At 44.6% G+C, this 27,281-nt stretch overlaps 2 protein-coding genes across 3 annotated transcripts in view; one reads left to right on the top strand and one right to left on the bottom strand.

Annotated features, from left to right (window-relative positions):
• The window catches only part of LRGUK (leucine rich repeats and guanylate kinase domain containing), a 65,651-nt gene extending 54,657 nt beyond the window's left edge, over nucleotides 1-10,994 (top strand). For both annotated transcript variants that reach the window (XM_033058162.1, XM_033058161.1), the window contains 5 exons: nucleotides 123-181; nucleotides 2,418-2,537; nucleotides 7,379-7,495; nucleotides 8,646-8,791; nucleotides 9,090-10,994. In XM_033058162.1, coding sequence (XP_032914053.1) covers nucleotides 123-181; nucleotides 2,418-2,537; nucleotides 7,379-7,495; nucleotides 8,646-8,791; nucleotides 9,090-9,856 — 1,209 coding nt within the window. In that variant the 3' untranslated portion in view covers nucleotides 9,857-10,994. The remainder of the gene's footprint in view (nucleotides 1-122; nucleotides 182-2,417; nucleotides 2,538-7,378; nucleotides 7,496-8,645; nucleotides 8,792-9,089) is intronic.
• Nucleotides 10,995-12,802: 1,808 nt separating this feature from the next.
• Nucleotides 12,803-26,087, bottom strand: SLC35B4 (solute carrier family 35 member B4). The gene is made up of 10 exons (XM_033058163.2): nucleotides 25,890-26,087; nucleotides 22,348-22,461; nucleotides 21,780-21,882; nucleotides 20,900-20,949; nucleotides 19,169-19,250; nucleotides 17,179-17,239; nucleotides 16,676-16,785; nucleotides 16,455-16,530; nucleotides 15,822-15,897; nucleotides 12,803-14,625 (listed from the first exon to the last, which is right to left on the bottom strand). The coding sequence occupies exons 1-10, from the start codon at nucleotides 25,964-25,966 to the stop codon at nucleotides 14,373-14,375; spliced, it is 1,002 nt and encodes a 333-aa protein (XP_032914054.1). The 5' UTR covers nucleotides 25,967-26,087; the 3' UTR covers nucleotides 12,803-14,372.
• Between the last annotated feature and the right edge of the window lie 1,194 nt (nucleotides 26,088-27,281).

Here is a 27,281-nt window from a genome sequence, read left to right as displayed (position 1 = left end):
TATTTATTATTATTTATTTAGATATAATTGATTTATTTTATTTATATATCATTTTATTTATTCTTTATTTTAATTTTATAATTTTAAAATTGCTGTTAAATTCATTTTTTCCCCTCCCCCAGGAAGAAGCCTCTCTCCAAAGACGTTTCTCTGCTGCACGTCAGGTGCTCGTTTTCCAAAGGTAATAAAATAAAATCAGAATAATTCCAATTAAAATGGAATTAAATTCCAATCCACTCCAAAATTCCCTTTTTTAGGGTTTCTTCCCCATTGCTCTGGGGGAGGAGTGAGCAGAAATCCCAAATCTCACAGAGAAATCTCTTTTTTTCCAAAAAAATTGGTTTAAAACTCAAAAAATCTCAATAAATATTTCCCAAATGTCTCTAAAAAAATAATTATTACAAAATTCTCTGAGAGAAGGAAAATAAATCTTTTTTTTTTTGGCAGCTCACAGTCCCTGGGGTTAATTTTTAGCACTAATAATTCCATTATTAATTACATAATTAATAATTACATTATTAATTAATAGCCCTTGTCAACACAAGTTTTTTTCTGCAGTGCACATCTCTGTTTAAATAGGATTTCTAAAGCTCTAAATTTAAATTTTTTTTACTATTTTTTAATGGATGTTATCTTGACTTTTTCCTCATAGTCAATGCCTCCTAAATAAAAAAGAAAATTATAAAAATCTCCAGGATTTAAATTGTCTCTAAAAAAACAATAAAAAATGGTTCAAACTTATAGGCAAATGCGTTTTGCAAATCTTTATTGAAAGAAAATGTTTTTTAAGTAGTTGATTCATTAATTTTTAGATTATTTTGAAATGAGAAAAAAATTAAATCAGTGTTTGCTTTTGCTGGAGGTTTGTGGTTTGATTTGTAAATTCTTCATCTTGATTAAATCAGAATTAAATCAGAATTAAATCAGAATTAAATAGAATTAAATCAGAATTAAATAGAATTAAATCAGACTTAAATCAAGAATTGAACCAAGAATTAAATCAGTATTAAATCATAATTAAATAGAATTAAATCGGAATTAAATACAATTAAATAGAATTAAATCTGAATTAAATCTGAATTGAATTAAATAAATAAATAAATAAATAAATAAATCAGAATTAAATCAAGAATTAAATCAGGAATTAAATCAGTATTAAATCAGAATTAAATAGAATTAAATCACAATTAAATCTGAACTAGATCAATAATTAGTTATTAATTTAATCTCTATTAAATCAAGAATTAAATAGAATTAAATCAGAATTAAATCAGGAACTAAATGAAGAATTGAATCAGAATTAAATCAGAATTAAATTGGAATTAAAACAGAATAAAATCAGAATTAACTCAATAATTAAATCAGAATTAAATGCAATTAAATGGAATTAAATCAAAATTAATTCTGAATTAAATCAGAATTAAATATAATTAAATCAGTATTAAATCAGAATTGAAAAAATAAACAATTAAATTACAATTAAATAAAGAATTAAATCAGAATTAAATGAGGAATTATATCTGAATTAAATCTGAATTAAATCTTAATTTTTATTTTTTTAAATTTTAGTTAATTTTTATTATTAATTTAACTAATTTATTTATTAATTTAAACAAATTTACTTTAACACAAATTCCTCGCTTTGGGAGTGATCCAGCTGGGTTTAAGTCTGGTTTAAGCCTGGAAATGTCCACACAAAATTGCCAGAAATGTTTTGATTTAAAACAAAAGATGCTAAAAGAAACTAAGTCCAGGTGTGGAAAAGCAGAATTCCAGTGAGGAATATGGTTTGAAAATTAATTTATTATTGATTTTATTTTTAATTAATTTTAGGTTTTTTAGTCAATTTTTATTATTAATTTATTTTTTATTTTATTTTATTAATTTTTAAATTTAAAAAAAATTTAGTCATTTTTTATTATTAATTTAACTTATTTATTTATTTCTTCAACTAATTTATTTATTAATTTAAACAAATTTGCTTTAAAACAAATTCCTAGCCTTGGGAGTGATCCAGCTGGGTTTAAGTCTGGTTCAAGTTTGGAAATGTCCACACAAATTTGCCAGAAATGTTTGTATTAAAACAAAAGATGCTCAAAGAAACCAAGTCCAGGTGTGGGAAAGCAGAATTCCAGTGAGGAATATGGTTTGAAAATTAATTTATTATTAATTTTATTAATAATTTTTTAAATTTCAGTTAATTTTTATTATTAATTTAACTAATTTATTTATTAACTTAAATTTGCTTTAAAACAAATTCCTCACTTTGGAGTGATCCCACAAGGGCTGGAATTAATCTCACCATATTTAGGACGTGCTAAAATAAATAAATAAATAAATAAACAATCTGAATTTCTCTCTGAGCAAGTTGCCCTCTGCTGCTTTGTGTTCAGAACCTTATTTTGGGATCATTTCAGGGATATGAAAGCTGAATTCTTGAACTCCCAGCAGCAGAAGCAGCCCCCACCAACAATCCTGAGCCTGCCCTCAGATGTCTGGAGAACCTCCCGGGAGCAGAAACGGCCCCAGAAGAGCAGGTGAGCTCAGCTGAGGTGGGAGAAAAATTATTGTTATGAAATAATTATTCATTCACTCTGAACCAATAATTACAGTAATTTCACAATTATAAGCTGCACCATTTTGACTAAAATTTTGGTCCAAACACAGAAGTACGGCTTATAATCAGGTGTGGTTTATATATGGACAAAGAATGAAAAGTTGCTGTTTTAGTTTGGAGGACAGGTGTGTGCTGAGAAAGGCAGGAGCTTCTCTTTGAAATGGAGAATGGAAACCCCCTCCCTCCAAATTATCGTAATTTTGAAATCAAGGGGCTCTCAGGCAAAGATATGGGAATAGGAATAACAGTTCTTTACTAGGGAAATTAAAATAGAAATACAGCACTACAAAGAACAAACCCCAAACCCTGACACAGTCAGAGTACAGCCTGACACCCGTCAGGCAGGGTGTTGGCAGCAGTCCCATCCCATGGTGGCTGCATCCTCCTGCAGTGACAGATGTGGCTCAGCTGGAGCAGTGCTCCTGTACAAGGTGCAGTTTCCCTCTAAAGCTCCAGTGGGGATGTGGAGAAATCCGGTTTTCCTCTGGAGTCCAGTGGAGAAAGGGGCTCCCTTAGTGTCCCAAACCTCTGTTTTTATCTTGGTAAGAAATGTTGGGCTCTTCCCCCTGGCTGGAGCAACTCCCAATGGGATGCAGTAATTTTATCAGTGCCACAGTGGGACTCAATGGCCATGAGCAGAAAATGACTGGCTGGAGGAAGGGTGGGTTGTGAAAAGATAAAGAACACTGCCCTGCCTGGTTTATAAACCATGGCCATGAACAGGAGATATCCCATGAGATAAAGAACACTGCCCCAGCTGGTTTCTAAACCATGGCCATGAACAGGAGATATCCCATGAGATAAAGAACACTGCCCCAGCTGGTTTATAAACCATGGCCATGAACAGGAGATATCCCATGAGATAAAGAACACAGCCCCAGCTGGTTTATAAACCATGGCCATGAACAGGAGATATCCCATGAGATAAAGAACACTGCGCCAGCTGGTTTCAATGGATGGCCCATTAGTTATTTGATTATTTATTTGGTTATTTATTTGGCTATTTCTTTGGTTATTTATTTGATTATTTATTTGGATATTTATTTGATTATTTGTTTGGTTATTTATTTTATTATTTACTTGATTATTTATTTGGTTATTTGTTTGATTATTTATTTAGTTAATTAGCTACTTAGTTATTTGATTATTTATTTGATTATTTATTTGGTTATTTATTTGGCTATTTCTTTGGTTATTTATTTGATTATTTATTTGGTTATTTATTTGATTATTTATTTGGATATTTATTTGATTATTTATTTGGCTATTTATTTGATTATTTGTTTGGTTATTTATTTTATTATTTACTTGATTATTTATTTGGTTATTTGTTTGATTATTTATTTAGTTAATTAGCTACTTAGTTATTTGATTAGTTATTTGATTATTTATTTGGTTATTAATTTTACTATTTATTTGGATATTTATTTGATTACTTATTTGGTTATTTGTTTCTTTGTTTGCTTGTTTATTTGTTTATTTGGAATATTTATTTATTTATTTGTTTGTTTGTTTGTTTGTTTGTTTGTTTGTTTGTTTATTTATTTATTTTGTGTGATTGTTTATTTGATTATTTATTTAGTTAGTTACTGGATTATTTATTTGGTTATTCATTTATTTATTCCACAGCCAAACAGGTGACACCTCCTGTGTCACTTGGAAGGGGGTGACACCTCCTGTGCCCCATCCAGCCTGGCCTTGGACATTCCAGGGGCAGCCACAGCTGCTCTGGGAATTCCATCCCAGCCCCTCCCAGGGAAAAATTGGATCAGGGGCTCAGCCCCAGGCCTGAGTCCTTGTTCTCCTCCCACCCAAACCAAGGCACTGTGCTGTTGTATCTAAACTCACCATCCTCTGGATTTTCACCAAAATACTCTCACACCTTGTAAAAATCACCATTGAATAACAACCACATAAATAATAATCACAGTAAATAACAATCACTTAAATAACAATCCTATATATAACTATCACTTAAATAACAATCACATAAATAATAATCACTTAAAGAATAATCACATAAATAATAATCACTTAAATAACAATGACATAAAGAATAATCACTTAAAGAATAATCACTTAAATAACAATCAAATAACAATCCCATAAATAATAATCACAGTAAATAACAGTCACTTAAATAACAATCACATAAAATAATAATCACTTAAATAACAATGACATAAAGAATAATCACTTAAATAATAATCACATAAATAATAATCACCAATAAATAACAATCACATAAATAATAATCATTTAAAGAATAATCACATAAATAACAATCACTTATATAACCATCACATAAATAATAATCACTCAAAGAAAAATCACAGTAAATAACAATCACTTAAATAACAATCACATTAAATTATAATCACTTAAATAACAATTCCATTAAATAATAAGGCGCTTTTCACCTTAAATCACATGAGCAAGGCTCAACATCTTTTAGAGATTTTAACTCATTCCCTTCATCTTGAAGCAGAATTCCTTGCTAAGGAAACCCCTCAAAATTCCCTTTCTGTCCCAGCCACTTCCCTGGATGTGATGTACAAATGTTAATTACCAACACTTAATTAACACCCTGGAAAAAGGTGGATCCAGAGGCATCTGCAGATCCATTTATCCCAAAAATTTGTGCTGAGGGAGCTCCTGGGAGGATCTGGGTGTGGGATGAGCTGCTGAGGGATTCTGCATCATCTCTCCTCAGCAAGAGCCAAGACCTGGAAATGTGAAAATGGAAAAGTCTCGCCCTTGGCAGATGGGAACCAAATCTGGATTTCCACCCCAGCACGTTTGGGTGTTGTGACTCGAGCAGTGTTTGCATTTCACACCCTCAATAACAGAGGGGAGAAACAACTGTGAGGGGAGGGGAAAAGCAAAACTGCTCATCTGAGTCATCTCCTAGGCCTGGGAAAAAAACTGGGATGGAAATATGGAAAATCCAAGAAAAAAGTTGGATTAATTAATTGGAGCTGATTGATTAAAATCCTCTTGTATAGAAGCAGCTGGAATGTTGGTGAGAAAAATCCCCAATTTCTGAAATATTCTGGCCCAGCCTGTAGTGGTTTCTTAAAGAAATATTGAAGCAAAATGAGGGATGTGGGACTCCAGACTGGCTCTTTAAAATGCTGTTTATTTTATCCAGATGATACAGCAATTCAGATGTGCCAAATTCCTTTAGGAAATCGAATAGGAAGTTTGTTAAAATGATCTATGTGAGGTTCATCACATGTAAGAAGCTTAGTTCTGACACCAAAAAGTCATATTACAATAAACTGGGTGTAACATTTCGATGAGGGCCATTTTTTTCCTATAAAATGAAACAAATAACAAGTGTCCATAATTAATGAGCCTAAAATCTCTAATTCTTGAAGGTCAGAGTTATTAACTTTAGAATTATCAATATGTTTGGTGTCTTGGGCTAGGAGTTGGGAAAATGTGCAGTTTTCTCTGAAGCTCCAGGGATGATGTGGAAGGGTCTGGTTTCCCTCAGGGATCCAGTGGAAAAGGCTGCTCTGATGTTCCAAATCTCAGATTTTATCTGGGTAGGAAATGCTTGGCTCCTCCCCTGGGTGGAGCATCTCCCCATGGGATGATGGAATTTTATCAGCCATGCACTGGGACTCAGTGGCCATGAACAGGAGAGATCTCCTGGAGGGAGGATGGGCTGTGAAAAGATAAAGAACTCTGCCCCAGCTGGTTTAACAGCTGACCCATTAACAGGAGATATCTCCCATGGAGATGAGGATCACTGCCCCAGCTGGTTTAACAGATGATGACAGAATTGATTCTTTTGGTCACATCCTGAATTGCAACCCAAGACACCTGGTGCTGTTTTAAAGCCCCCTTTTCCCTCTGAGGTGTTTTAGTTCTGTTTGCCTCTCGTACTGCAGCGGCAGTCAGTGTTATCTCCGTCCCTTTCCCTCCTTTCTCTCAGCTGGAGAAGCCAGCAGGGATTGCTCAGAGTGAGAGTTCAGGGAGTGGGGATGGGAGAGAGGCGCTGGGGTTACGCGGTGAAAATCTCAACAGCCACACGGCGAGCAGGGAGCAATTCTGCTGCCATTTTGTCATGAGATATTAAATAATGTAACCACCAGGGAGTCCCAGAAGTCTCTGGTGTAGATCTTTACAGAGTTACCATTTGGGACATGAGTTACAGTCTGTTTTAAAAGCTCTTTGAGCTCTTCCTTAGGCAAGGACTCAATTCAATTAAAGATATAAAATGCTGATCCACATGATAGCATAGGGTTAAAAACGTTTCTAAAATCATGGGAATTGTATGAAACAGATTCAGGGGTGGAAAGAAAGGTTGGGTCTGGTAGGGCTGGGAAAGGAACCAGGCCCTGAGGCTTGTCTTTATTAGATCATGTGAGACTGCACCTGAGTAATCATCATGTGATAAATAATATGATTGTTAAATGTGATAATTGTTTGGTAAATTGAATATATTATTGTTTAATCGTAATAAGAATCGTGAGAAGCGACGTAATGGTGACAAGAATCATGAGCAAGGATGTTTGGGGAGCTGATGGAAATCACAAGAATCCCTGCTTGGCTAAGATCAATGTAGACAATAGAACAATATGGGTTTAATAATTATTCTATAGTTACAGGGTATAAAAAACTGTCCCTCTGGAATCCATGTGGAGTCAGATTTGGCTTTGTACCCCTGATTCCCAGAGTTCTACAATAAAAACACCTGCACATCCTCACCCTGTGATGGTGTTTCCACTAACACTCCCCTCTGATTCACAGACCCACCGTGCCCCCCGATGACCGGGCGCGGACCCGCCCTGCGGCTCAGCAGACACCGGGAGCCAAGCTCCGCTCGCCGCACTGCCCTGCATCAACCATGTCCAGGCCCCACGTTGGGTAAGAGCTGAAATGAGGGATGGGGGGCTCCAGAGGGGCTCTTTGAAATGTGTTTGTTGTATCCAAATGTTACCACAATTTATTTAGATTTAAAATGCTGTTTATTGTATCCAAACTAAAAACTAAGATTTGGCTGCTTCACCGCTACTAATTCTCTGTGCTGAGCTTTTTAGGGCAGGACTAAATTCACATTATCCAAACTAATTTATAGGGAAAAAGCAGGAAGGATAAAATATTTCTTTTCCAGAATAAAATATTCCTGCCCCTTGAAGGCAGTGATCAAATTCCCTAAGACTTCCCCAGCACCACTGGAAGCAAAAAATTCCCCATTTCTCATGGAATTTCCACATTTTTATCCCACTATTCCTGACCCCTTCTTCCTGGTGTGTGGATTTATTTAACCACCACTGAAATATTTTTCCCCTAGTAATCACAGCATTCCCACAAGCTAAAACACTCCTTGCAAGGACAGGTGGAATTCCTTTGGATTTCAGGGTGGATAATCCTTGAACTCCCTCCCAGATTGATAAATCCATAAATCCAAAATCTCTGAGCTAGCCTAGACCAGAGACATTCTGGAAAGTCTGAAGCACTTGCCAGAGAAATCCTTCATCAATCCAGGTTTTTTCCTTGCTTTCCTTGGAATAAATTGATGAAGATTTTATCAGAGCAAGTTCCAGCGGTGTTGTTATCCCTGAGCACTCAGATTTTGACTCTGGATTTTCTGCAGATGAGGAATTTGGAATTTTTTCTGCAGGAGATACAACAGCTCAGAGGAGCTCCTCAAGGTTTATATCCTCCCTGGGGTATTACAGGAACCTCTTCAAGGAAATTCCTCTTTTATTTACTTTTATTTTCTTTCCTCCAGTGCTGCTCCACAGTTTGGGAATGGGGAGCACCAATCTTGATCTCCCATCTGCTGCTGAACCTCTTTATTGCCCCTGAATAATTCAATCAAGAAATGAAAATCGAGAATTGTGGGTGCTGTCTTTGCAAACTCCCGAAGTCCTGAGAGGATTGGGAAGAGGTTTTGTGGGATGGGGAAGTGCTGGGGTTGATTTCTCACTCTCTCAGCATCAGTAACTCTGCCAGACATGGTGAATTTCCTTTTTTACCGCTGTTCTAAACCAGGATTCTTTTCCTCCCTCAGCTCTAGGCAATTTGGGTGTATCAGGGACATTTTTGTCACATCTGATGCAGCTTTTGTCGAAGCTCTGCGGAGGAAGCTTCGTGGAAAAGCCAAACCTGAGTACCATGAGCCAGGAGGAGCTGGAAAAGGAGTGTGCATGTCCAAAGGTCAGAGTGATATTCCTGGAATTACAGAACCAGCATGGTTTAGGTTGGAAGGGACCTTAAAAATCATCCAGTTTCACCCCCTGCCATGAGCAGACAATTTCCACCATCCCAGGGTGCTCCAAGCCCCATCCAAAGCTGGACACTTCCAGCATTCCAAATAATTATTAAAAAAAAAAACAGTGCCTGCTTAGGCATAAATGGATGAGGTCGAGAAATTCCCCCAAAAAACACTGGAAATCTGTGGAAAATTTTCACTTTTCATTGGAATGAACCCTCTTCCCTTCTCTAATTCCTGCAGAGATTGAAGTGCTTGGTGAGAACTTCCTGATGAAATCCAGCAAGGCCAAGTCGGGTTCATCTCTCAAGTTGGATTCTTCTCCCAAATTGGATTCATCTCCCAAGTTGGGTTCTTCTCCCAAGTTGGATTCATCTCCCAAGCTGGGTTCATCTCCCAAGTTGGATTCTTCTCCCAAGTTGGATTCATCTCCCAGGCTGGGTTCTTCTCTCAAGTTGGATTCATCTCCCAAGTTGGATTCTTCTCCCAAGTTGGATTCATCTCCCAGGCTGGGTTCTTCTCTCAAGTTGGCTTTTTCTCCCATGTTGGGTTATTCTGCTGGGCCTGGTGAGAACTTCCACAGGAAATCCAGCACAGCCAAGTTGGATTCTTCTCCCAAGTTGGGTTCTTCTCCCATGATCAAGTTGGGCTTTTCTCCTGTGCCTGGTGAGAACTTCCAGAGGAAATCCAGCATGGCCAAGTTGGATTCTTCTCCCAAGTTGGGTTCTTCTCCCATGGTCAGGTTGGGTTTTTCTCCTGTGCCTGGTGAGAACTTCCAGAGGAAATCCAGCACAGCCAAGTTGGGTTCTTCTCCCAGGTTGGGTTCTTCTCTCAAGTTGGATTCATCTCCCAAATTGGATTCATCTCCCAAGTTGGATTCATCTCCCAAGCTGGGTTCTTCTCCCAAGTTGGGCTCTTCTCCTGTGCCTCAGCTCCAGTCCCAGCCAGGCTCCCACTCCAAACCTGTCCTGCCTCCAATCTCACCTGGCTGGAAAAGCACCAGCCCCTGATGGCCACTTCCATCTCCATTTTTGTCACACTCACTCTTTCTAACCCTGCTTTTCATCTCTTCAAAGTCTATCAAATATTATTGCTGAATGCATTTCTGATTAACTCTCTCTCTCCAAAAAAATAAATTTATTTATAACTTATTAAAAAGCAATTTCTGTATTTCCCAAAGGCAGGAATTATTTCCCTGGGCACTCTGAGCTGGGAAATGGGGGAGATTTTTTCCTAACAACCACAGAATTGTATCTTCCATTAATTTCTCTCTTTCTTCCCCTTCCTATATTACAGATTTAATTGAGGTGTGGAAGCACCAGGGTTTCAGATAATATTGTCTGTATTGTAGGACTGGTGAATTATTAAGAAAAGCGATTTTGTGAAATATTCAGAGGGAAATTGGGAGTGAAAAGCAATTCAGAGTTGGGTTATTTTAGAATAAAATGTGGTTGAATGACAATTATTTGATTTGCAAGTGGATTTAAACAACCTAGCGAGGAGTCATCAGCAAAAATGAGAATTACTGAGTTGAAGGGGTGAGAAGTGAGTGAAGATTTGGTTTTTCACAAGACAAAAGAACTCCTGAATTAATGTTTGTCCCAATTAATTTTCATTGCATTCTGCTTCCAGAGCCCTTTTGCCTCAGTAGGTTCCTCCTGTTCCCTTTCCCTGCACAGAAAATGGAATTTTGTCCCAGCTTGGAGCCTTGGGAGAGCCCAAAGTGTCCCTTGTGGCCAAGGGTTTTGTTGGATAAATTGGATTAATTGCACCAAGCAGCTCAGGGTGAATAATTCAGATTCAGGGAGCCTCAAACTCCAAAGTTTTTTAGGAAGCACTTTCCATGGAGCTGGATCCTCAAGCTGAAGATGAGAAGCTCTTCCAAGGCTCCAGATTTCCATGGTGGATTTTGGCAGAACAAGGAGTGATTCCATAAACCTGGGGCACAGGGAGCTCAGAGCCAAAACTGAAAAATTTGGGGTTTTTTGGGTTTTTTTTTGCCAGGACAGTTCAGTGAGGTGAGTGCTGGACTAGACTGAAAAAACACCCAAAATCCTGCAGCAAACCATGGAATCAGGGAATAGCTGGGTGGGAAAGGACCTTAAATCCCATTCCTTAAATCCAGGGACACCTCCCACTGTCCCAGGCTGCTCCAATGTCCAACCTGGCCTTGAGCATTCCAGGGATTCTCTGGCAATTCCAGCCCAGCCAGGAATTCCTTCCCCAATCTCCCCTTTCCCCATTCCCTGGGTCCTGTCCCTTGTCCCCAGTCCCTCTCCAGCTCTCCTGCAGCCCCTCCAGCCCCTGGAATGTTCTGGAAGCTCTCCCTGCATCCTTCCCTTCTCCAGCCTGGCAATTCCCAGCTCTCCAGAACCTGACATTGGATCCATCTCCTCTCCAAGGAGTTGATGCATCCAGGGCCTTCCCTTGCAATCTCAGCAAACCATCAAGGCTCTCCCTTCCCTGGGCCTCTCTTTTCTATCCCCACTTTCCATCCCAATCCCTCTGCATGGATTCTGAGTGTCCTGACTCCCACAATCCTGGCCTGCCTTGCCTGGGCAGGGAGCTCCAAGCTCATGGCAGGGACACCTCCCAGCATCCCAGGCTGCTCCAATCCTTCCTTGGCCACTGCAGGGATCCAGGGATTCTCTGGCAATTCCAGCCCAGCCCATTCCTTCCCAAGATCCCAGCCCAATCTCCCCTTTCCCCATTCCCTGTGTCCTTGGATCTGATGGTGGGATTTTCTCCTGAACCCCACCCAGCCAGGCTGAGTCTTTCCTATTTTCTCTCACATTAAAGAGAAATGGTGAGTTGTTATATCCAATAGAACAATCAAATCAGGATTGGACATTCATGGAAAATTCCTTCCTGGAAAAGGCTGGAACAGTGGAGTTCCCATCCCTTCAAAGCTGTGTGGATGTGACACTTGGGGACATTCATTAGTGGTGGCCTTGGTACTGCTGGCAATATTGGATGATCTTGGAGGGCTTTTCCAACCTAGACAATTCCATGATTCCATTAATTTTCCAGCCACCAGCACAGCATGGAATGAGAAACAAACCCAACAGCCTTTGAAGAGGATACAGATTTATTTCACCTTAAAAAATCCAACCCAAACCCCACCCTAAACCCAACCAGCCACCCCAAAAGCGGTCGGGCTCCTTCCCTTTGCCAGCCTCTGCTAAAAAATAGGTGCTCTGATCTCTACACAAACATTAAAACCAAACTAATCAGCACCCCCAGCCCGGAGGGGGAGCCTGGATTTAATTAATTTGGGCTAACAAGGCCCTTCTGCCTGGACCTTTCCTCCTCTGTCCTCCAGCAGGAAGGGAATTGCTGCCTATAAATATTCCAAACACACTGATCACGCCGGGAAATTAAAAAAAAAATCCCTGACAGCAACAAACAACCCATGGTTGATGTGTTGGGAGTGAAAAGCACATGGTTAAAAAAAAGGGAATGCCCAAATCCCCCAAATATTCCCATGTCCCATGGGAACTGGGGACAACACACCAGGCCCTGGAGGGAAGGAGTGACCCAGGGTGTGCACAGAATGTTACACCTGGGAGCAGCTCTGCTCAGTGCCTGGATAAAACAATCCCTGGGTCCCACAATCCCTGGGTCCTACTGTCCCTGGATAAAACAATGCCTGGATCCCACAATCCCTGGATAAACAATCCCTGCATCCCACAATCCCTGGATAAACAATCCGTGGATCCAACAATTCCCAGATCCCACAATCCCTGGATCCCACAATGCCTGGATAAAACAATCCCTGAATCCCACAATCCTTGCATCCCACATTCCCTGGATAAACCAATCCTTGGATCCAACAATCCCTGGATCTACAATCCCTGCATCCCACAGTCCCTGGATCCCACAATGCCTGGATAAAACAATGCCTGGATCCCACAATCCCTGGATCCAACAATTCCTAGATCCCACAATCCCTGGATAAAACAATCTCTAAATCCCACAATCCCTGCATCCCACAGTCCCTGGATCCCACAGTCCCTGGATAAAACAATGCCTGGATCCAACAATTCCCAGATCCCACAATCCCTGGATCTCACAATGCCTGGATAAAACAATCCCTGCATCCCACAATGCCTGGATCTACAATCCCTGCATCCCACAGTCCCAGGATCTCACAATGCCTGGATCCCACAATGCCTGGAAAAAACAATCTCTGAATCCCATAATCCTTGCATCCCACATTCCCTGGGTAAAACAATGCCTGGATCCCACATTCCCTGGATAAAACAATCCCTGGATCCAACACCCTGAGTTAGCTCCAACTGTTTCCCCACCGTGTTTGATCTCTGAGGAATCTCACCCTGATCCTAAAATCCTTCATCCCAAATTTCTGTTGGCTTTCCCCCCTCCCCAGTTCCAGCTGAAGGTCCATGTTGAAGAGCTTGGAAAATGAAAATCAGGGATGAAGTTTTGCCTCTCTCTATGTCCTTGGAGCCACCACAAACAGCTGGAACAACACCTGACCTACACCAGGTCAGCCTCCCCATCTACAAAAGCCTTGGAAAAATCCCATGGAACTTGAATTTCAGTTTTTTCAGGCTCAGGAAAAACAGAAACTGGGGGAAAAAATTCCTTCAGGACCTTGGGATGGAGCTGCAGGTCCTGGCTTTTCCCACATCCTCCCAGCAAGGATGAGGCCAGGAAAGCTGGGAATGGGATTATCCCAGAGAGCTGATAAAAATCAGCAGTAAAAATAGAAGGAAGAAGTTTTGGAAAGGTGACCTTGGCTCAGGGAATGCCTGGGAGGGAGGTGTTGCCTTTCCATCACGTTGGGATTTTTTTTTTTTTCCATTTTTCCTTTATCCCTCCTGGATGCCTCAACTGTCCCAGCTGAGCAGGGACAGCAGCACCACCATGGGAACAAGGTGCTGCTCCAGGAAAACTGCAGGAAAACCAACCAGAGGTGACACTGAGGGACACGGAGCCTGGGCCAGGCTGACACAAAAGCCACAAGGGAGCTGATCCCAAGGGATAGGAGGAGAACTGGGAGAGGGAAAATAAACCCAACCCTCTCAGGATCCACTGGCAGCTCCAGCTGGGGCTGTACCCCACATTCTCCCAGCACAGGGATCAGGGATTCCCTCTGGAATGGGGCTGAGCCATCAGCTCCAGACTCTGGGACAATTAAAGGTCAGCACCAAACTGGCTCAGGGTCCAGCTGATCCAAGCCAACAACACAAAAGTTGGGTTCTCAACAAAGCTCTGAGACAGTTTTTCCTTAAAAAAGGATGGGGAAAGAAAAAACAAAAAAAAAGAAAAAAAAAGGAGTCACATAAAAAAATTGCTGACTGACAAAAAATAACCAGATTGTTTCTCCATAATCTGTCCCCAGCAGAGGATCCCCATTTTCCCAGGAGCTTGGCACTGCCAACACCTCCCTTGTTATAAAAACACCCCCTGGGGGGGGCTCCCTGCTGCTCTGCTCTGGAAAACAACTCAAAGGTCCCTGCAGAAAATGCCTGGATTCACTCCCTGCAGAAAATGCCTGGTTCACTCCTCCTTCGGCCTCCTCCTCCTCTGGCAGTGTGCCAGGAAGGGCCCCAGGCTGTTCCACACCTCAGAGTACATCAGGGTGCCCACGAAGACAAAGGCAGTGCCCAGCCAGTGCCAGCCTGTGAAGGGGTTCTGGAAGTAGAGGATGGAGAAGATGAGGCTGACGAACTTGCGCAGCGTCACCACCAGGGTGACCGTGAGCGACGTGCACTCCGTGGTCAGGATGAACACGCCACGGACACAGACGTACCTGGGATGGGAGGTTAAGGATGGCAGGGATGGAGAGGGGGGATTGAGAGCCTTGGGGAAGGGGAAGGAGCAGGGAGATGGGGGAAATTCCCTCCTGGGATCAGCATGGTCAGAACACGACACTGCAAACTCAAATCTCAGATTCCCCCACTGGAAACTGGGGCTGAGTTGGACAATGGAAGCTCCAAACTCCTCCCTCCCCATGGAGCAGAAACCCCAGAATCCCACAATGAACCAGGTGGGAAAAGACCTCTGAGACCACCCAGTCCAACCTAAAAAATAAAAGTTTCCTTTCATTGTATTTTTGGAGTTACACCAACAGCAGCTCCTGAGAGCAGGGAAGACTCCAAGGATTCAGCTCCTCCTGGGAGCAGGAGGTTAAAGGATAACCTTTATCCTTTATCCAGGGATGGAGAGGGGGGATTGAGTCCCTTGGAGAAGGGGAAGGAGCAGGGAGATGGGGTAAATTCCCTCCTGGGATCAGCATGGTCAGAACAGGACACTGCAAACTCAAATCTCAGATTCCCCCACGGGAAACTGGGGCTGAGCTGGACAATGGAAGCTCCAAACTCCTCCCTCCCCATGGAGCAAAAATCCCAGAATCCCACAATGAACCAGGTTGGAGAAGACCTCTGAGATCATCCAGTCCAACACAAAAAACTAAAGTTTCCTTTCATTGTATTTTTGGAGTTACACCAACAGCATCAACCAAGGACAGGGAAGACTCCAAGGATTCAGCTCCTCCTGGGAGCAGGAGGTTAAAGGATAACCTTTATCCTTTATCCAGGGATGGAGAGGGGGGATTGAGTCCCTTGGGGAAGGGGAAGGAGCAGGGAGAGATGGGGGAAATTCCCTCCTGGAATCAGCATGGTCAGAACACGACACTGCAAACTCACATCTGATTCCCCCACTGGAAACTGGGGCTGAGTTGGACAATGGAAGCTCCAAACTCCTCCCTCCCCACAGAGCAGAAATCCCAGAATCCCACAATGAACCAGGTGGAAAAAACCTCTGAGATCATCCAGTCCAACATAAAAAACTAAAGTTCTCTTTCATTGTGTTTTTGGAGTTACACCAACAGCAGCTCCTGAGAGCAGGGAAGACTCCAAGGATTTAGGAACCCAGCTCCAATCCTGTGCCACCCCAGTGGGACAGGACAAAGGATAAAAGGGATAAAGAAAAAAGGATAAAGGATACTGGGTGATGACATTCATGAGGAGGTAGAACCACATGATTGGCAGGGTCAGGCCGAGCACTGGCACCTGGAACAGCTCTGCAGGAAATAAAGGAAGGGCTGAGGTCACTGCTGGAGGAATTTCCCTCCTTCCCAGGACCAACCATGATCCAGAACTCCCTGCAGCCTTGCAGGAATTCCAGAAGGAAAGATAGGAAAAATAATAGGAGAAAAGATCTCTCTTGCTCTCCTGTTCCCATGGCAAAAAAAAAAATCCCAGCAGGTCCATGTTGATATTGAGGATTAGGTCCTGGTACTCCCGTTTTTGAGTGTGGGAATTAATAAGAAACTTCAGCATTAATCATGGAATCATGGAATGGTTCCTTAAATTCCACCCCCTGCCATGGGCAGGAACACTTCACTGTCCCAGAGTGTCCAGGCTGACCTTGGACACTTCAGGGATGCAGCAGCAGCCACAGCTTCTCTGGGAATTCCATCCCAGCCAGGAATTCCTTCCTGCAAATTCCTCAAAATTCAAAGGGCTTGGAACACCCTGAACTGCCAGCATGCACAACTGCAGGAAGGAAACTTCCCAGAGGGATTTTCCAGAAGGAAGGCAAATCCCAGGAGCAGAGATCCCTGAGCACAGCACTCACCAGACTGGTTGAAGAGCACGGCGTGCTGGTAAATGTTGGGAGCCAGGAACAGAAATCCCGGGAGTGGCAACGCGTGCTGGGGGGAGAAAAACAAATCCACAGTGGGGATCCAGCCCAAATCCCTGCTGGGAAAGCAGCTGGATCAGAGCAGACTCCTCACTGCTCCATCCTGGTAGTGTGGGGTGCTTTTTGTGCCCAGTTCAGGAGTGGAGGGGACTCACGTTGTAGAACAGGGCTTCCTTGGGGTGCTTCCCAAATTTCTTGTACAGGGTCTCCTGGAAAATGCCCATCCTGGCAGACATCAGCAGGGCAAAGGTGAGGGCAGCAATGCCTGCAAGGGAAGCACAGCCCTACAGCTTCAACTCACCAAAGCTGGCTTTCAGGGTAAAAAAAACCTAAATCACAAAATGTCCAGACTTGGTAAGAAAATTGATAACGATTCTGGGGTTTGATTACAGGCTGAGATCCAGGAGATCTCTTAAAAACACCAGGGATGCAGTTTGTGCCACTTCTGACAACAATCAATCCCAGGTTTCCCAGAGAGTCACCAACAGACCCAGGCTGGAGGTAGAAAAGCAGATTTTAAAGCCTCCTCTGTGAAATCCTGTGCTGAAGGAACAACTGGAGCAGCCTCAGCCCCTCTCCTCTCCCTCTCTGCTCCAAATTCTTGCCAAGAGAATTCCAAGAATCCTGCCAGCATCCCAGAAATGTGGCCCTCACGTACCCAGCAACCACCAGAGGAAAGCCTGGGGTCCATCCTCTGCATTTAAGCTGGAGTCAGATGCCTGAAGGGAGACAAAAAAGTCACCAAGAGCCACCAGGTCCCTGCAGGCTCCCACTGTGCTCCAGGGAATGCAGAGATTGCAGCACAAAAGTGGCAGAGTTTGATCAAATCAGGATTTGTCCTGAAAGGAACAGCCTGGTTTGATGAGACTGAACCCTTTAAGGCACAAAAAAAAATCAGTGTCACTTTTCAAGTTCCCAAAATTAGCCCATTCCCAGGTTCCTGTGTCCCAATCCCTTTCCCATGTTCTTGTGTCCCCATTCCCAGGTTTCTCTCTCCCCATTCCCATATTTCTGTGTTCCCATCCCATTCTCAGGTCCCTGTGTCCCCATTCCCAGGCTCCTGTACCCCCACTCCCATTCTCAGGTTCCTGTGTCCCCATTCCCATGTTTCTGTGTCCCAATCCCATTCCCATTTTTCTGTGTCCCCATTCCCCTATTTCTGTGTCCCCACTCCCACTCCCAGGTTCCTGTGTCCCAATCCCATTCCCAGGTCCCTGGATCCCATTCCCACTCCCAGGTTCCTATGTCCCCATTCCCAGCTTCCCATGTCCCCAATCCCAGGTTCCTGTATACCAATCCCATTCCCAGGTTTCTGTGTCCCCACTCCCATTCCCAGGTCCCTGGATCCCATTCCCATACCCAGGTCCCTGTGTCCCCATTCCCATGTTCCTGTGCCCCCATTCCCATGTTCCTGTGTCTCCACTCCCAGGTTCCTGGATCCCAATCCCACTCCCAGATTCCTGTGCCCCCATTCCCATGTTCCTATGTCCCCACTCCCAGGTTCCTGTGTCCCAATCCCATTCCCATGTTCTTGTGTCCCCATTCCCAGGTTTCTCTCTCCCCATTCCCATATTTCTGTGTTCCCATCCCATTCTCAGGTTCCTGTGCCCCCATTCCCAGATTCCTGTGCCCCCATTCCCATGTTCCTGTGTCCCCATCCCATTCCCAGGTTCCTGTGTCCCCACTCCCAGGTTCCTGTGTGCCCTCACCATTTCCATATTTTTGTGTCTCCATTCCCATATTTCTGTGTTCCCATCCCATTCCCAGGTTCCTGTGTCCCAATCCCACTCCCAGGTCCCTGTGTCCCCACTCCCATTCCCAGGTTCCTGTGTCCCAATCCCATTCCCAGGTTCCTGTGTCCCCATTCCCCTATTTCTGTGTCCCCATCCCACTCCCAGGTTCCTGTGTCCCCATTCCCACTCCCAGGTTCCTGTGTCCCCATTCCCAATCCCAGGTTCCTGTGTCCCCATTCCCAATCCCAGGTTCCTGTGTCCCCATTCCCCTATTTCTGTGTCCCCATCCCACTCCTGTGTCCCAATCCCATTCCCAGGTCCCTGGATCCCATTCCCACTCCCAGGTCCCTGTGTCCCCACTCCCATGTTCCTGTGTCCCCATTCCCAGGTTCCTGGATCCCAATCCCACTCCCAGATTCCTGTGTCCCCACTCCCAGATTCCTGTGCCCCCATTCCCAGGTCGCTCTGTCCCCATTCCCAGGTCCCTTTGTCCCTTTAACTCTGGCCAAGCCCCAGTTCAGGAGCTAAAACCAGACCTAAACCCAGGCTTGAGATCAAGAAATTGAGGCAATCAGGCTGAGGGCACAACTCCAGCTTGGCCTCAGCTCTTTCCCTGTGCCTCAGGGAAAATCAGATTATTCACCTTTGGCACAACTGTCAGCTCTATCCCAAAATTCCAGCCCTGCTGGGAGTTGATCTGGATTAAGAGCCCAAAGCTGTGAAATGATGGGGAATGTGGAGCTTTGACAGCTCCCTTTGATTTCCAGCCTCTCTGAGCTGGATTAAGCGCAGCCAGTTTTCCAAAAAGGAAAAAATAAAACCAGGAGGAAAAGCTTTTGTAGGAAACACCTCATGGACAGCCAGAGGGGACTGCTGAGGTCCCCAGGTGTGACCCTGTCCCCTCCCAGGCCTTACCACTTGCTTTGCAGACATCAAAGTGCAGGTGAAGATGCCCAGGGACACCAGGGCGATGGAGGCGTACTTGGACGTGCTGTACCTGCACGGGGGACAAGGGACATGTCATCAAATCTGCTCCAAACTGGGGACAAGGGACATGTCATCAACACTGCTCCAAACTGGGGACAAGGGACACGTCATCAAATCTGCTCCAAACTGGGGACAAGGGACATGTCATCAAATCTGCTCCAAACTGGGGACAAGGGACATGTCATCAACTCTGCTCCAAACCTGGGACATGTCACCAACCCTGCTCCAAACCAGGGACAAGGGACATGTCATCAAATCTGCTCCAAACTGGGGACAAGGGACATGTCATCAAATCTGCTCCAAACTGGGGACAAGGGACACGTCACCAACCCTGCTCCAAACTGGGGACAAGGGACACGCTGCCACTTCCCAGTGCTGGCAGGGCCAGCTCAGCACCATAAGCAGCTTTTCTCCCAATATTTACCCCAATTTATCCCAATTTTTACCTCAATTTATCCCAATTTCTACCCCAGTTTCTCTCCATATTTAACTCAGTTTATCCCAACATTTATCCCAATTTCCCTCCATATTTATCCCAGTTTATCCCAATTTTTACCCCAATTTCTCCCAGCACTTATTCCAGTTTATCCCAATATATACCCCAATTTCTCTCAATATTTATCCCAGTTTATCCCAATATTTACCCAAATTTCTCCCTATTTTTACCTCAGTTTCTCCAATTTTTACCCCAATTTCTCCCAATATTTATCCCAGTTTATCCCAATTTCTCCCAATATTTAGCCCAGATTATCCCAATTTTTACCCCAATTTCTTCCAACACTTACCCCAGTTTCTCTCAATATTTACCCCAGTTTATCCCAATTTTTATCCCAGTTTATCCCAATTTTTACCCCAATTTCTCTCCATATTTATCCCAGTTTCTCCCAACACTTATCCCAGTTTATCCCAATATTTACCAAATTTCTCCCAGTATTAATCCCAGTTTACCCCAACACTTATCCCAATTTCTTCCAACATTTACCCCAGTTTATCCCAATATCTGCCCCAACTTCTCTTGATATTTATCCCAGTTTCTCCCAACACTTATCCCAATTTCTCTCAATATTTATCCCAGTTTCTCCCAATTTTTACCCCAGTTTCTCTCATTATTTATCCCAGCTTACCCTAACACTTACCCCAGTTTCTCTCAATATTTATCCCAGTTTATCCCAATACTTACCTCAATTTCTCCCAACATTTATCCCAGTTTATCCAAAGTTTTACCCCAATTTCCCCCAACATTTATCCCAGTTTACCCCAATTTTTACCCCAGTTTCTCCCAATATTTACCCCAGTTTCTCCCAGTATTAATCCCATTTTACCCCAACACTTACCCCAATTTCTTCCAACATTTACCCCAGCTTATCCCAATATCTGCCCCAATTTCTCTCGATATTTATCCCAGTTCCTCCCAACATTTCCCCAGTTTATCCCACATCCTCAGCCTTGGCTCTGTGCAGGCACAGCTCAGTGCCAGCCACAACAGCAGCATTATCAGCCTGAAATCACCCTGTTATTCAGAGCTGTTCCAGCCTCTATTCCCTTATCTCTGTCCCAGCTTCCCATCATTAAAATCAGAATATTTAACAGAAAAAAAGTGATGGCACAAAACACCACAGTGGCACAGCATTCCCTTAAGATAGGAAACTAGTGATTCACCTTCTCTTCAGGATGATGATCCCTAGAGCCATGCTTGCTATGAGAGAGCCCTGGGAAAAAAAAAAAACAAAAAAAACAGGAAAACCAAACCAGGAGGTCAGCAGGACAGAATTCCCCAGACTGGGATGCTCAGTCCAAACTCACCAAGAGAAATGCCAGGTTTGAAGCAGGAAAGCTGACAGGGAGAGGGAGCAGCTTCCTTAAGGTTGGATATTGGGAAAATTCCTGCCCTGAAAGGGTTTTCCAGAATTTCAAGCCATGGGGAGGTGGCACTTGGTTTTATCCTCCTGAACCTCTCCTGACTCCAGATATTCCACCCCCAGCATGTGCTGTGGGAAAACAGCCACCAACAGGAGATTTTGTTATTCCCAACAGCTGGGGCTGCATTTCCTTGGGTGTGGAAAAATCTTTTAGCCTGGAACTCATCCACACCTAAGTGAAAATGCAGTTTTAATGTGGTTTTTTTTTGGTTTGGTTTTTTTTTTTCCAAAGACCTGTGCAGGTGGAATTAGACCAAATCCCAAATCCATGCTCTCTAACCTGGAATGTTCAAGATCAGCACATTAATTTGGTGGCAGGGAAAGCTGGATCCCTTTGGCCAGCCAGAGCCTGGGATTGATTTTGTCACTGTCACTTCCCCCTCACCTTTGGAATTCCAAAGCCTGTCTGAGCCTGTTTACCTGCCTGGGAATTTAATTAAAAAAATGGAATTTAACGATCAACACCATCAAGCAAAACCTTTGGAGCTGAGCTCTGGAGTGAAGCTGCTCTCCTACCAGCTGGAATTCAGGATTTGCACAGGGGTTTGGTGCTCTCAGGACACATGGACAGGGATAATGAAGGGATGGCAGCCCCAGGAGGAGCAGGAGGAGGAGCTCACCGAGCGGAAGATCATGTGCAGCGGCATGGCGATGTTCAGGTTCAGGGCGTAGTTATTGACCACACTGACGGTGAAGAACATGGCCACCATGATGAAATAGTTCCTGAAACATGGAAAAACACCTGGGAGATGAGCAGGAACCTCCCTGAGATGCTGAGAGACCCCTCAGGAATGATTGTGGGATGCACAGAGAGGGTTGGAGCTCAAGGCTCTGTCACCAAGTTCATCCCCAGTGGAGAAATGCAAAGTGAATTTGGGTGATTTTCCAGGAAAATTCTCCATCTTCCCACTCTCACCACAGCAAATCCCTGAGATAAGAAGCTCTTTAAGCACAAACTCTTCCTTGTGCAAAACCCTTCCTGTGACAGGGAAGGATCTGGTGACATTCCCATTAAAAATTCCTGATAAACGAGTGTGGATTTTATCCAGCCTGCCAGCTTCCCACCGTGGCTCTGCAGATGGGATTTACACAGGATAAGTGGAAAAAAAAACATTTTATGCAAAGTTTTTTGGAGAGAAGAGAGATGCAGGTGCAATTCCTGCCTGGGAAAAAACCTTGGGATGGTACCTGATGGGGATGGCCGGGCGCTTCCTCCCGAAGTTGGCCTCGAAGATAAAACCTTCCACCGCAATAAATAGGAACTGGGAGAAGGTCACGATGTTCCCACATCCTGGGAACTCCCTGCAGGCATGGAGAGACAAAAATCAAACACTGGCATCAACAAAAAGAGGCAGCAGCTCCTGATCCTCACCCTGGAGAAGCTTTACTCAGGGTTTATCCACCTGGATTTGCGCGGAAACCTGCAGAGGTTCTAAGCTCAAACATTTCCCAGGAAGAAGTGCTCAGTGAGGTCAGGAAATTAAAAGAAAAACTGCTGGATCTCCTTTCCCATGGGAAGTGGCTTTAGGAGGACTCTGTCCCTTCCTAGAAGCTGCTGTGTTTGTTAGAGGGCAGGTAAAAGGCAGCTGGAAATTCAATATTCCTCATTGCTGCTGCAGGAGGGAAGTGCCAAGCTCAGGTCTGTGCTGTCCCCTGGTTCAGATTTGCTTGGTTTCCTCTAAAAAAGCTTCAGCTCCCCTGGGATTTCTGGATGCCAAAAAAACCACTTTGGTTGTAGGTTCTAGAAGGGACTAAAACCCCTCACAAGAGCCCAAAAAAGTCCTGGCTGTAAATCCCACGTGACATCCATGGATCTTGTTCAAAAGCCACAAATTTTTAGGTTTTTGGGGTTTTAGCTCCAAAGGGACCCTCTCAGTCCCTTTTTGTCCCTCCTAGAAGGACCCAGGAATGCAGAAATGAGCAAAGCAAGGTTTGTGTTTATCCCCAGGAATTCCACACCAGGGAATTCAAACAAAACCTTCCCTGCACCCTGATCCTCCCTAAGGAGCTCCCAGGGAGCAGGGAAGGATTTTCTGGGAAGAAGCTCAGAGGAAACAGATAATGATAAAGCTCATGGGAAATGAGGGATTTAGGGATTTTTTCCCTTTTTTTTCTGGTGCAAGACAGAAACTGAGGCCAAGGATTCCTGCTCCTTATGGAACACACTGTCCCTGGATGCAGCTGTGCAGGATTCAAGCTGGGAAATGCCCTGGAAAACAGAATTCCCAAGCTGTCTCCTCCAAATTCTCCTTGGTCACCCCACAGAGCTCTCAGGAGCAGCAGGGACCTGGGCAATGAAGGAACTGGAAAAATCTCTTTTTTTCCTACTTTTTCCAGGAATAGGCACCACCCTGAGCCCCTCCCCTCTGCCCACATGCAAATTCCATCATTATCCATAAAACTTTAACCTCAAGGCTGAAAAAGGTCCAAAAGTTCCTGGGAGAAAGGGAAGAAGCAGAGCCAGAAGTTCCAGGAATTACAAATCTTATCTCCAACCTCCCATCTCCAGAGGGGATCACAAGGAGCTCTAAACCTGGAATAACCCAAAGCTGGCTCCCAGCACTGGACTTTGCCTCTTCCCACATCACAGATCCAGGACATGACCCCACTTTATCAGCAGTGTTGGCACTCAGGGTTTTGTGCTAGCTGATAAGAGAGAGATAAAAAGGGCTTAATCTTTGGCTCACAATCCTCACTCAGATCCACCCAAAAAACGAAATAAATCTGGATCTATCAACCCAAGATCTGCTTCAGCTGTAGGAAACTTAAGAGTCCTCCCAGCAAGAATTTTCCCTGCTCTCTCTCCATGGAAAGGGAAAAAATCTGATTTTTGGGCCTGATTTACATCCCTTCCACAGCAATTTAAGCCCTTAAAATCAAGACATTTGAGATTTCTTGTTCTGCCTCCACAGCCCAGCAGAAATATTTCTCTTCTCTCCTCTGCAGCCACTCTCCACACATTAAAAGTCTTTTCTCAGGCATTTCCAGACTAAACACTTATAAATCCTGAGCACATTTCCTCCCAGTCACTTTTGCTGCTCCTCACCAGCCTGGTCACTGCCTTTTCCTGGGATTCTGCTCCAGGATTTTGTTTGTTGTGGGAATATCCATCTGCAGGAGGAACTTTTCCTTCCAAAACCCAACAAAATAATTGGTGTTATCCCAATTTTGGGACTAAAGATGAGCAGGGAAAGTAAATGCACAACAATTAAGCTAGGAGGAATGGAGGAATTTTAAAAGTGGAAGAGAGGTGCTGCTTAAAAGAAGGTTTTGTGTGAAAAGCAGCTTTTCATTGATGTCTGCAATTAAATTTGTGGAATTTGCTGCTCTGGGGTTCAGTCACCTTTGAATAATTCAGTCTTTGAAGAGGGCCAAATGTTTGGGTTTAAGTTTTGCTTGGAGGAGCTATGAGTGGCAAAAAGCCAAATCCAAAAGTTTCTTTGCTTCCAAAGGATTCATTCCTGTCACTGATGCTGCAACACAAGCCAAGCAGGAAAGGCAGAGGTTGGAGCAATCCCTGACAGGAAAAGACAACTCACCCTAAAGATCTCTTTTTCCAGGAACTGCTTCTGGATAATCTGGTGTGAAAGCACCTGAATCCCACTTTGGAGCAAATATCCCAACTGCTGGATTTTGCAGTCTCTTTTTCCCTTAAAAATCTGGGATATTGATGGGCTGGGAGGGAATAAGGGCAGGTTTGGAAAGCTGAAGTGCTCTGAGGGCTCAGGGGGTGCAGCCCCACTCTGACTCACGGGGATTTTACACACCAAACCAGTTCAGGCATCACTTTTTTTCCAGTCAGGCTTTCCTAGCCTTTTCCCAAGCCCTTACAGCTTTCCTCCATCACGGTAAGGAAGGTGAGATCCCAAAAATATCCAGGTGAGGAAGGTGAGATCCCCAAAAATATCCAGGTGAGGAAGGTGAGATCCCAAAAATATCCAGGTGAGATCCCTAAAAACACCAAGGTGAGATCGGGGTGAGGAAGGTGAGTTCCCTAAAAACAACATCCAGGTAAGGAAGGTGAGATCCCCTAAAACTTCAGGGTGAGATCCCCAAAAATATCAGGGTAAGGCAAGTGAGTCCCTAAAAACATCAAGGAGAGGAAGGTGAGATCCCTGAAAACATCAAGGTGAGATCCCTAAAAACATCAAGGTGAGATCCCCAAAAATATCAGGGTGATGAGGATTAATTTTCCTGACAGTGAGGAAGGTGACATCCCCCAAAACATCAGGACAAGGAAGGTGAGATCCCTAAAAACATCAGGGTGAGATCCCCAAAACCATTAAGGTGAGATCCCCAAAACCATCAGGGTGAGGTCCCCAAAACCATCAGCCTCCAGTCTGGGAATTCCAGCAGACTCGGTGACTTTGCAGCGATTCCCAAGATCGCAGTCCCAGACGGAAAACATTCCCTGCTGTCCCCAGGGATTTCCTCACCGGGATTTCAGCCGGGACGGGGTGGGATGCGCTGGGGACACGGCTCACACCGAGGGGACATCCCCAAAACACCCCAAAAACCCCACACGAGGCGATGATCCCGGTGTGGGCTCACCGATGAGGAGCCCCACAGCCTGAGGGGGTAAAACCCCCTGAGTGCCCCCACACCCCAAATCCCCCAAGCCCACCCCGGCACCTCACAAACCCCGAGGCCTCACCCCGATCCCATTGGGATGGGCTTCTTTTATCCCCCTTTATTCCTTTATCCCCCCATATTTCTCCGCAGCCGCGCACCTGGCCAGCAGCTCCAAGAACACCACGTTGCTGCAGCAGCCGCCGAACACCAGCCCCACCGCCACGGCCGGGTGCATGGTGTCGCTCCGGGCAACGAGGCGGCGTCCCGGGCCGTGTCCGCATCCCGATCCCGGGGTTCTGCCCCGTTCTCGGGCCCGGCCCCGCCGCCCCCGCTTCCTCCGGCCGCCGGTAGTTCGCTCCCCGCCCGCCGCGTCGCCGCCGCGGGGACTACAACTCCCGGCATGCTTCGCGCCGGCCCAGCGCGGCTCCTGGTAGGGGCTCCGCCGCGGGGCACGCCGGGAGTTGTAGTTCTGAGATGAAAGCAGCAATGGCGGCGCTGAGGTGGCGTCAGGGGGAGGAGCGGTTGAAGCGCTGTTTGTGGTGAGAAGACGGTAAATGACTTTTTGGGGTTATTTAGTGACCCCAAAATGTCACTTAAAGGAAGCTCCTAAGGATTCCGTGCCAAAGAATTCTTTCGCTGTTCAAAAATAATAATTATTGTTGGAAGGCTGTGAGAGCTGGGGGTGCTCACCTGGAAAAGTGAAGGATGCAGGGAGAGCTTCCAGAACATTCCAGGGCCTGGAGGGGTTCCAGGAGAGCTGGAGAGGGGCTGGGGACAAGGGACAGGACCCAGGGAATGGGGAAAGGGGAGACTGGGGAAGGAATTCCTGGAATTGCCAGAGAATCCCTGGATCCCTGCAGTGGCCAAGGAAGGATTGGAGCAGCCTGGGATGCTGGGAGGTGTCCCTGCCATGAGCTTGGAGCTCCCTGCCCAGGCAAGGCAGGCCAGGATTGTGGGATTCAGGACACTCAGAATCCATGCAGAGGTGTAATGGAATGTGCTTTATCAAATCCTGCTCAGTAAGTGCTTACAGACACTGAGTGCAAAGCGTTACTCTTCCTGTTGAGCAACAGAGGAGCCCTCACAAGACCACAGAGACAGAACAATACCACAGGACGTGCTGAGAAAGACGAGCACACTGGACCTTCATCAATTCCCACCAGGAGATGGAAGTGACCCCCCAGTAACTGCTCACCACTTGCTAAAATCGCAGAGCACACCAGCGAGTCAGAACGAGCAGCCACAAGAACCAGAAAATAAACTGTATTAAAAAAGGAACTAAAACTGCTTTTTGGTGTGAGCCATTGGCTGAGCAGTGACTCCCTGGCTGCCCAGTGCGGCTTTGCTCAGTTATCGTTTGTTAAATTCGCTTGCTAATAAATTTTCTATGATTAATCTAAACTGGCTCCTCTGATTTGTCACAAGTATGTGTAACAGACAGGACACAGGGAATGGGGAAAGGGGAGACTGGGGAAGGAATTCCTGGAATTACCAGAGAATCCCTGGATCCCTGCAGTGGCCAAGGAAGGATTGGAGCAGCCTGGGATGCT

Source organism: Catharus ustulatus, chromosome 4 (assembly GCF_009819885.2).
Source record: "Catharus ustulatus isolate bCatUst1 chromosome 4, bCatUst1.pri.v2, whole genome shotgun sequence".
Classification (NCBI taxonomy): domain Eukaryota; kingdom Metazoa; phylum Chordata; class Aves; order Passeriformes; family Turdidae; genus Catharus; species Catharus ustulatus.
The sequence above is the reverse complement of the archived record's forward strand: the minus strand, read 5'-3'. Positions and strand labels throughout refer to the sequence as shown.

What these genes read in the sequence shown, in the direction of transcription:
- SLC35B4 (XM_033058163.2), bottom strand. Translation starts at nt 25,966, where the DNA reads ATGCACCCGGCCGTGGCGGTGGGGCTGGTGTTCGGCGGCTGCTGCAGC. An exon ending in TGCACATGATCTTCCGCTCG is followed by an intron (nt 20,950 to 21,779) that starts GTGAGCTCCTCC and finishes TTTTTTTCCCAG; the next exon opens with GGCTCTCTCATAGCAAGCAT. An exon ending in TGATGTCTGCAAAGCAAGTG is followed by an intron (nt 17,240 to 19,168) that starts GTAAGGCCTGGG and finishes GTCTCCCTTCAG; the next exon opens with GCATCTGACTCCAGCTTAAA.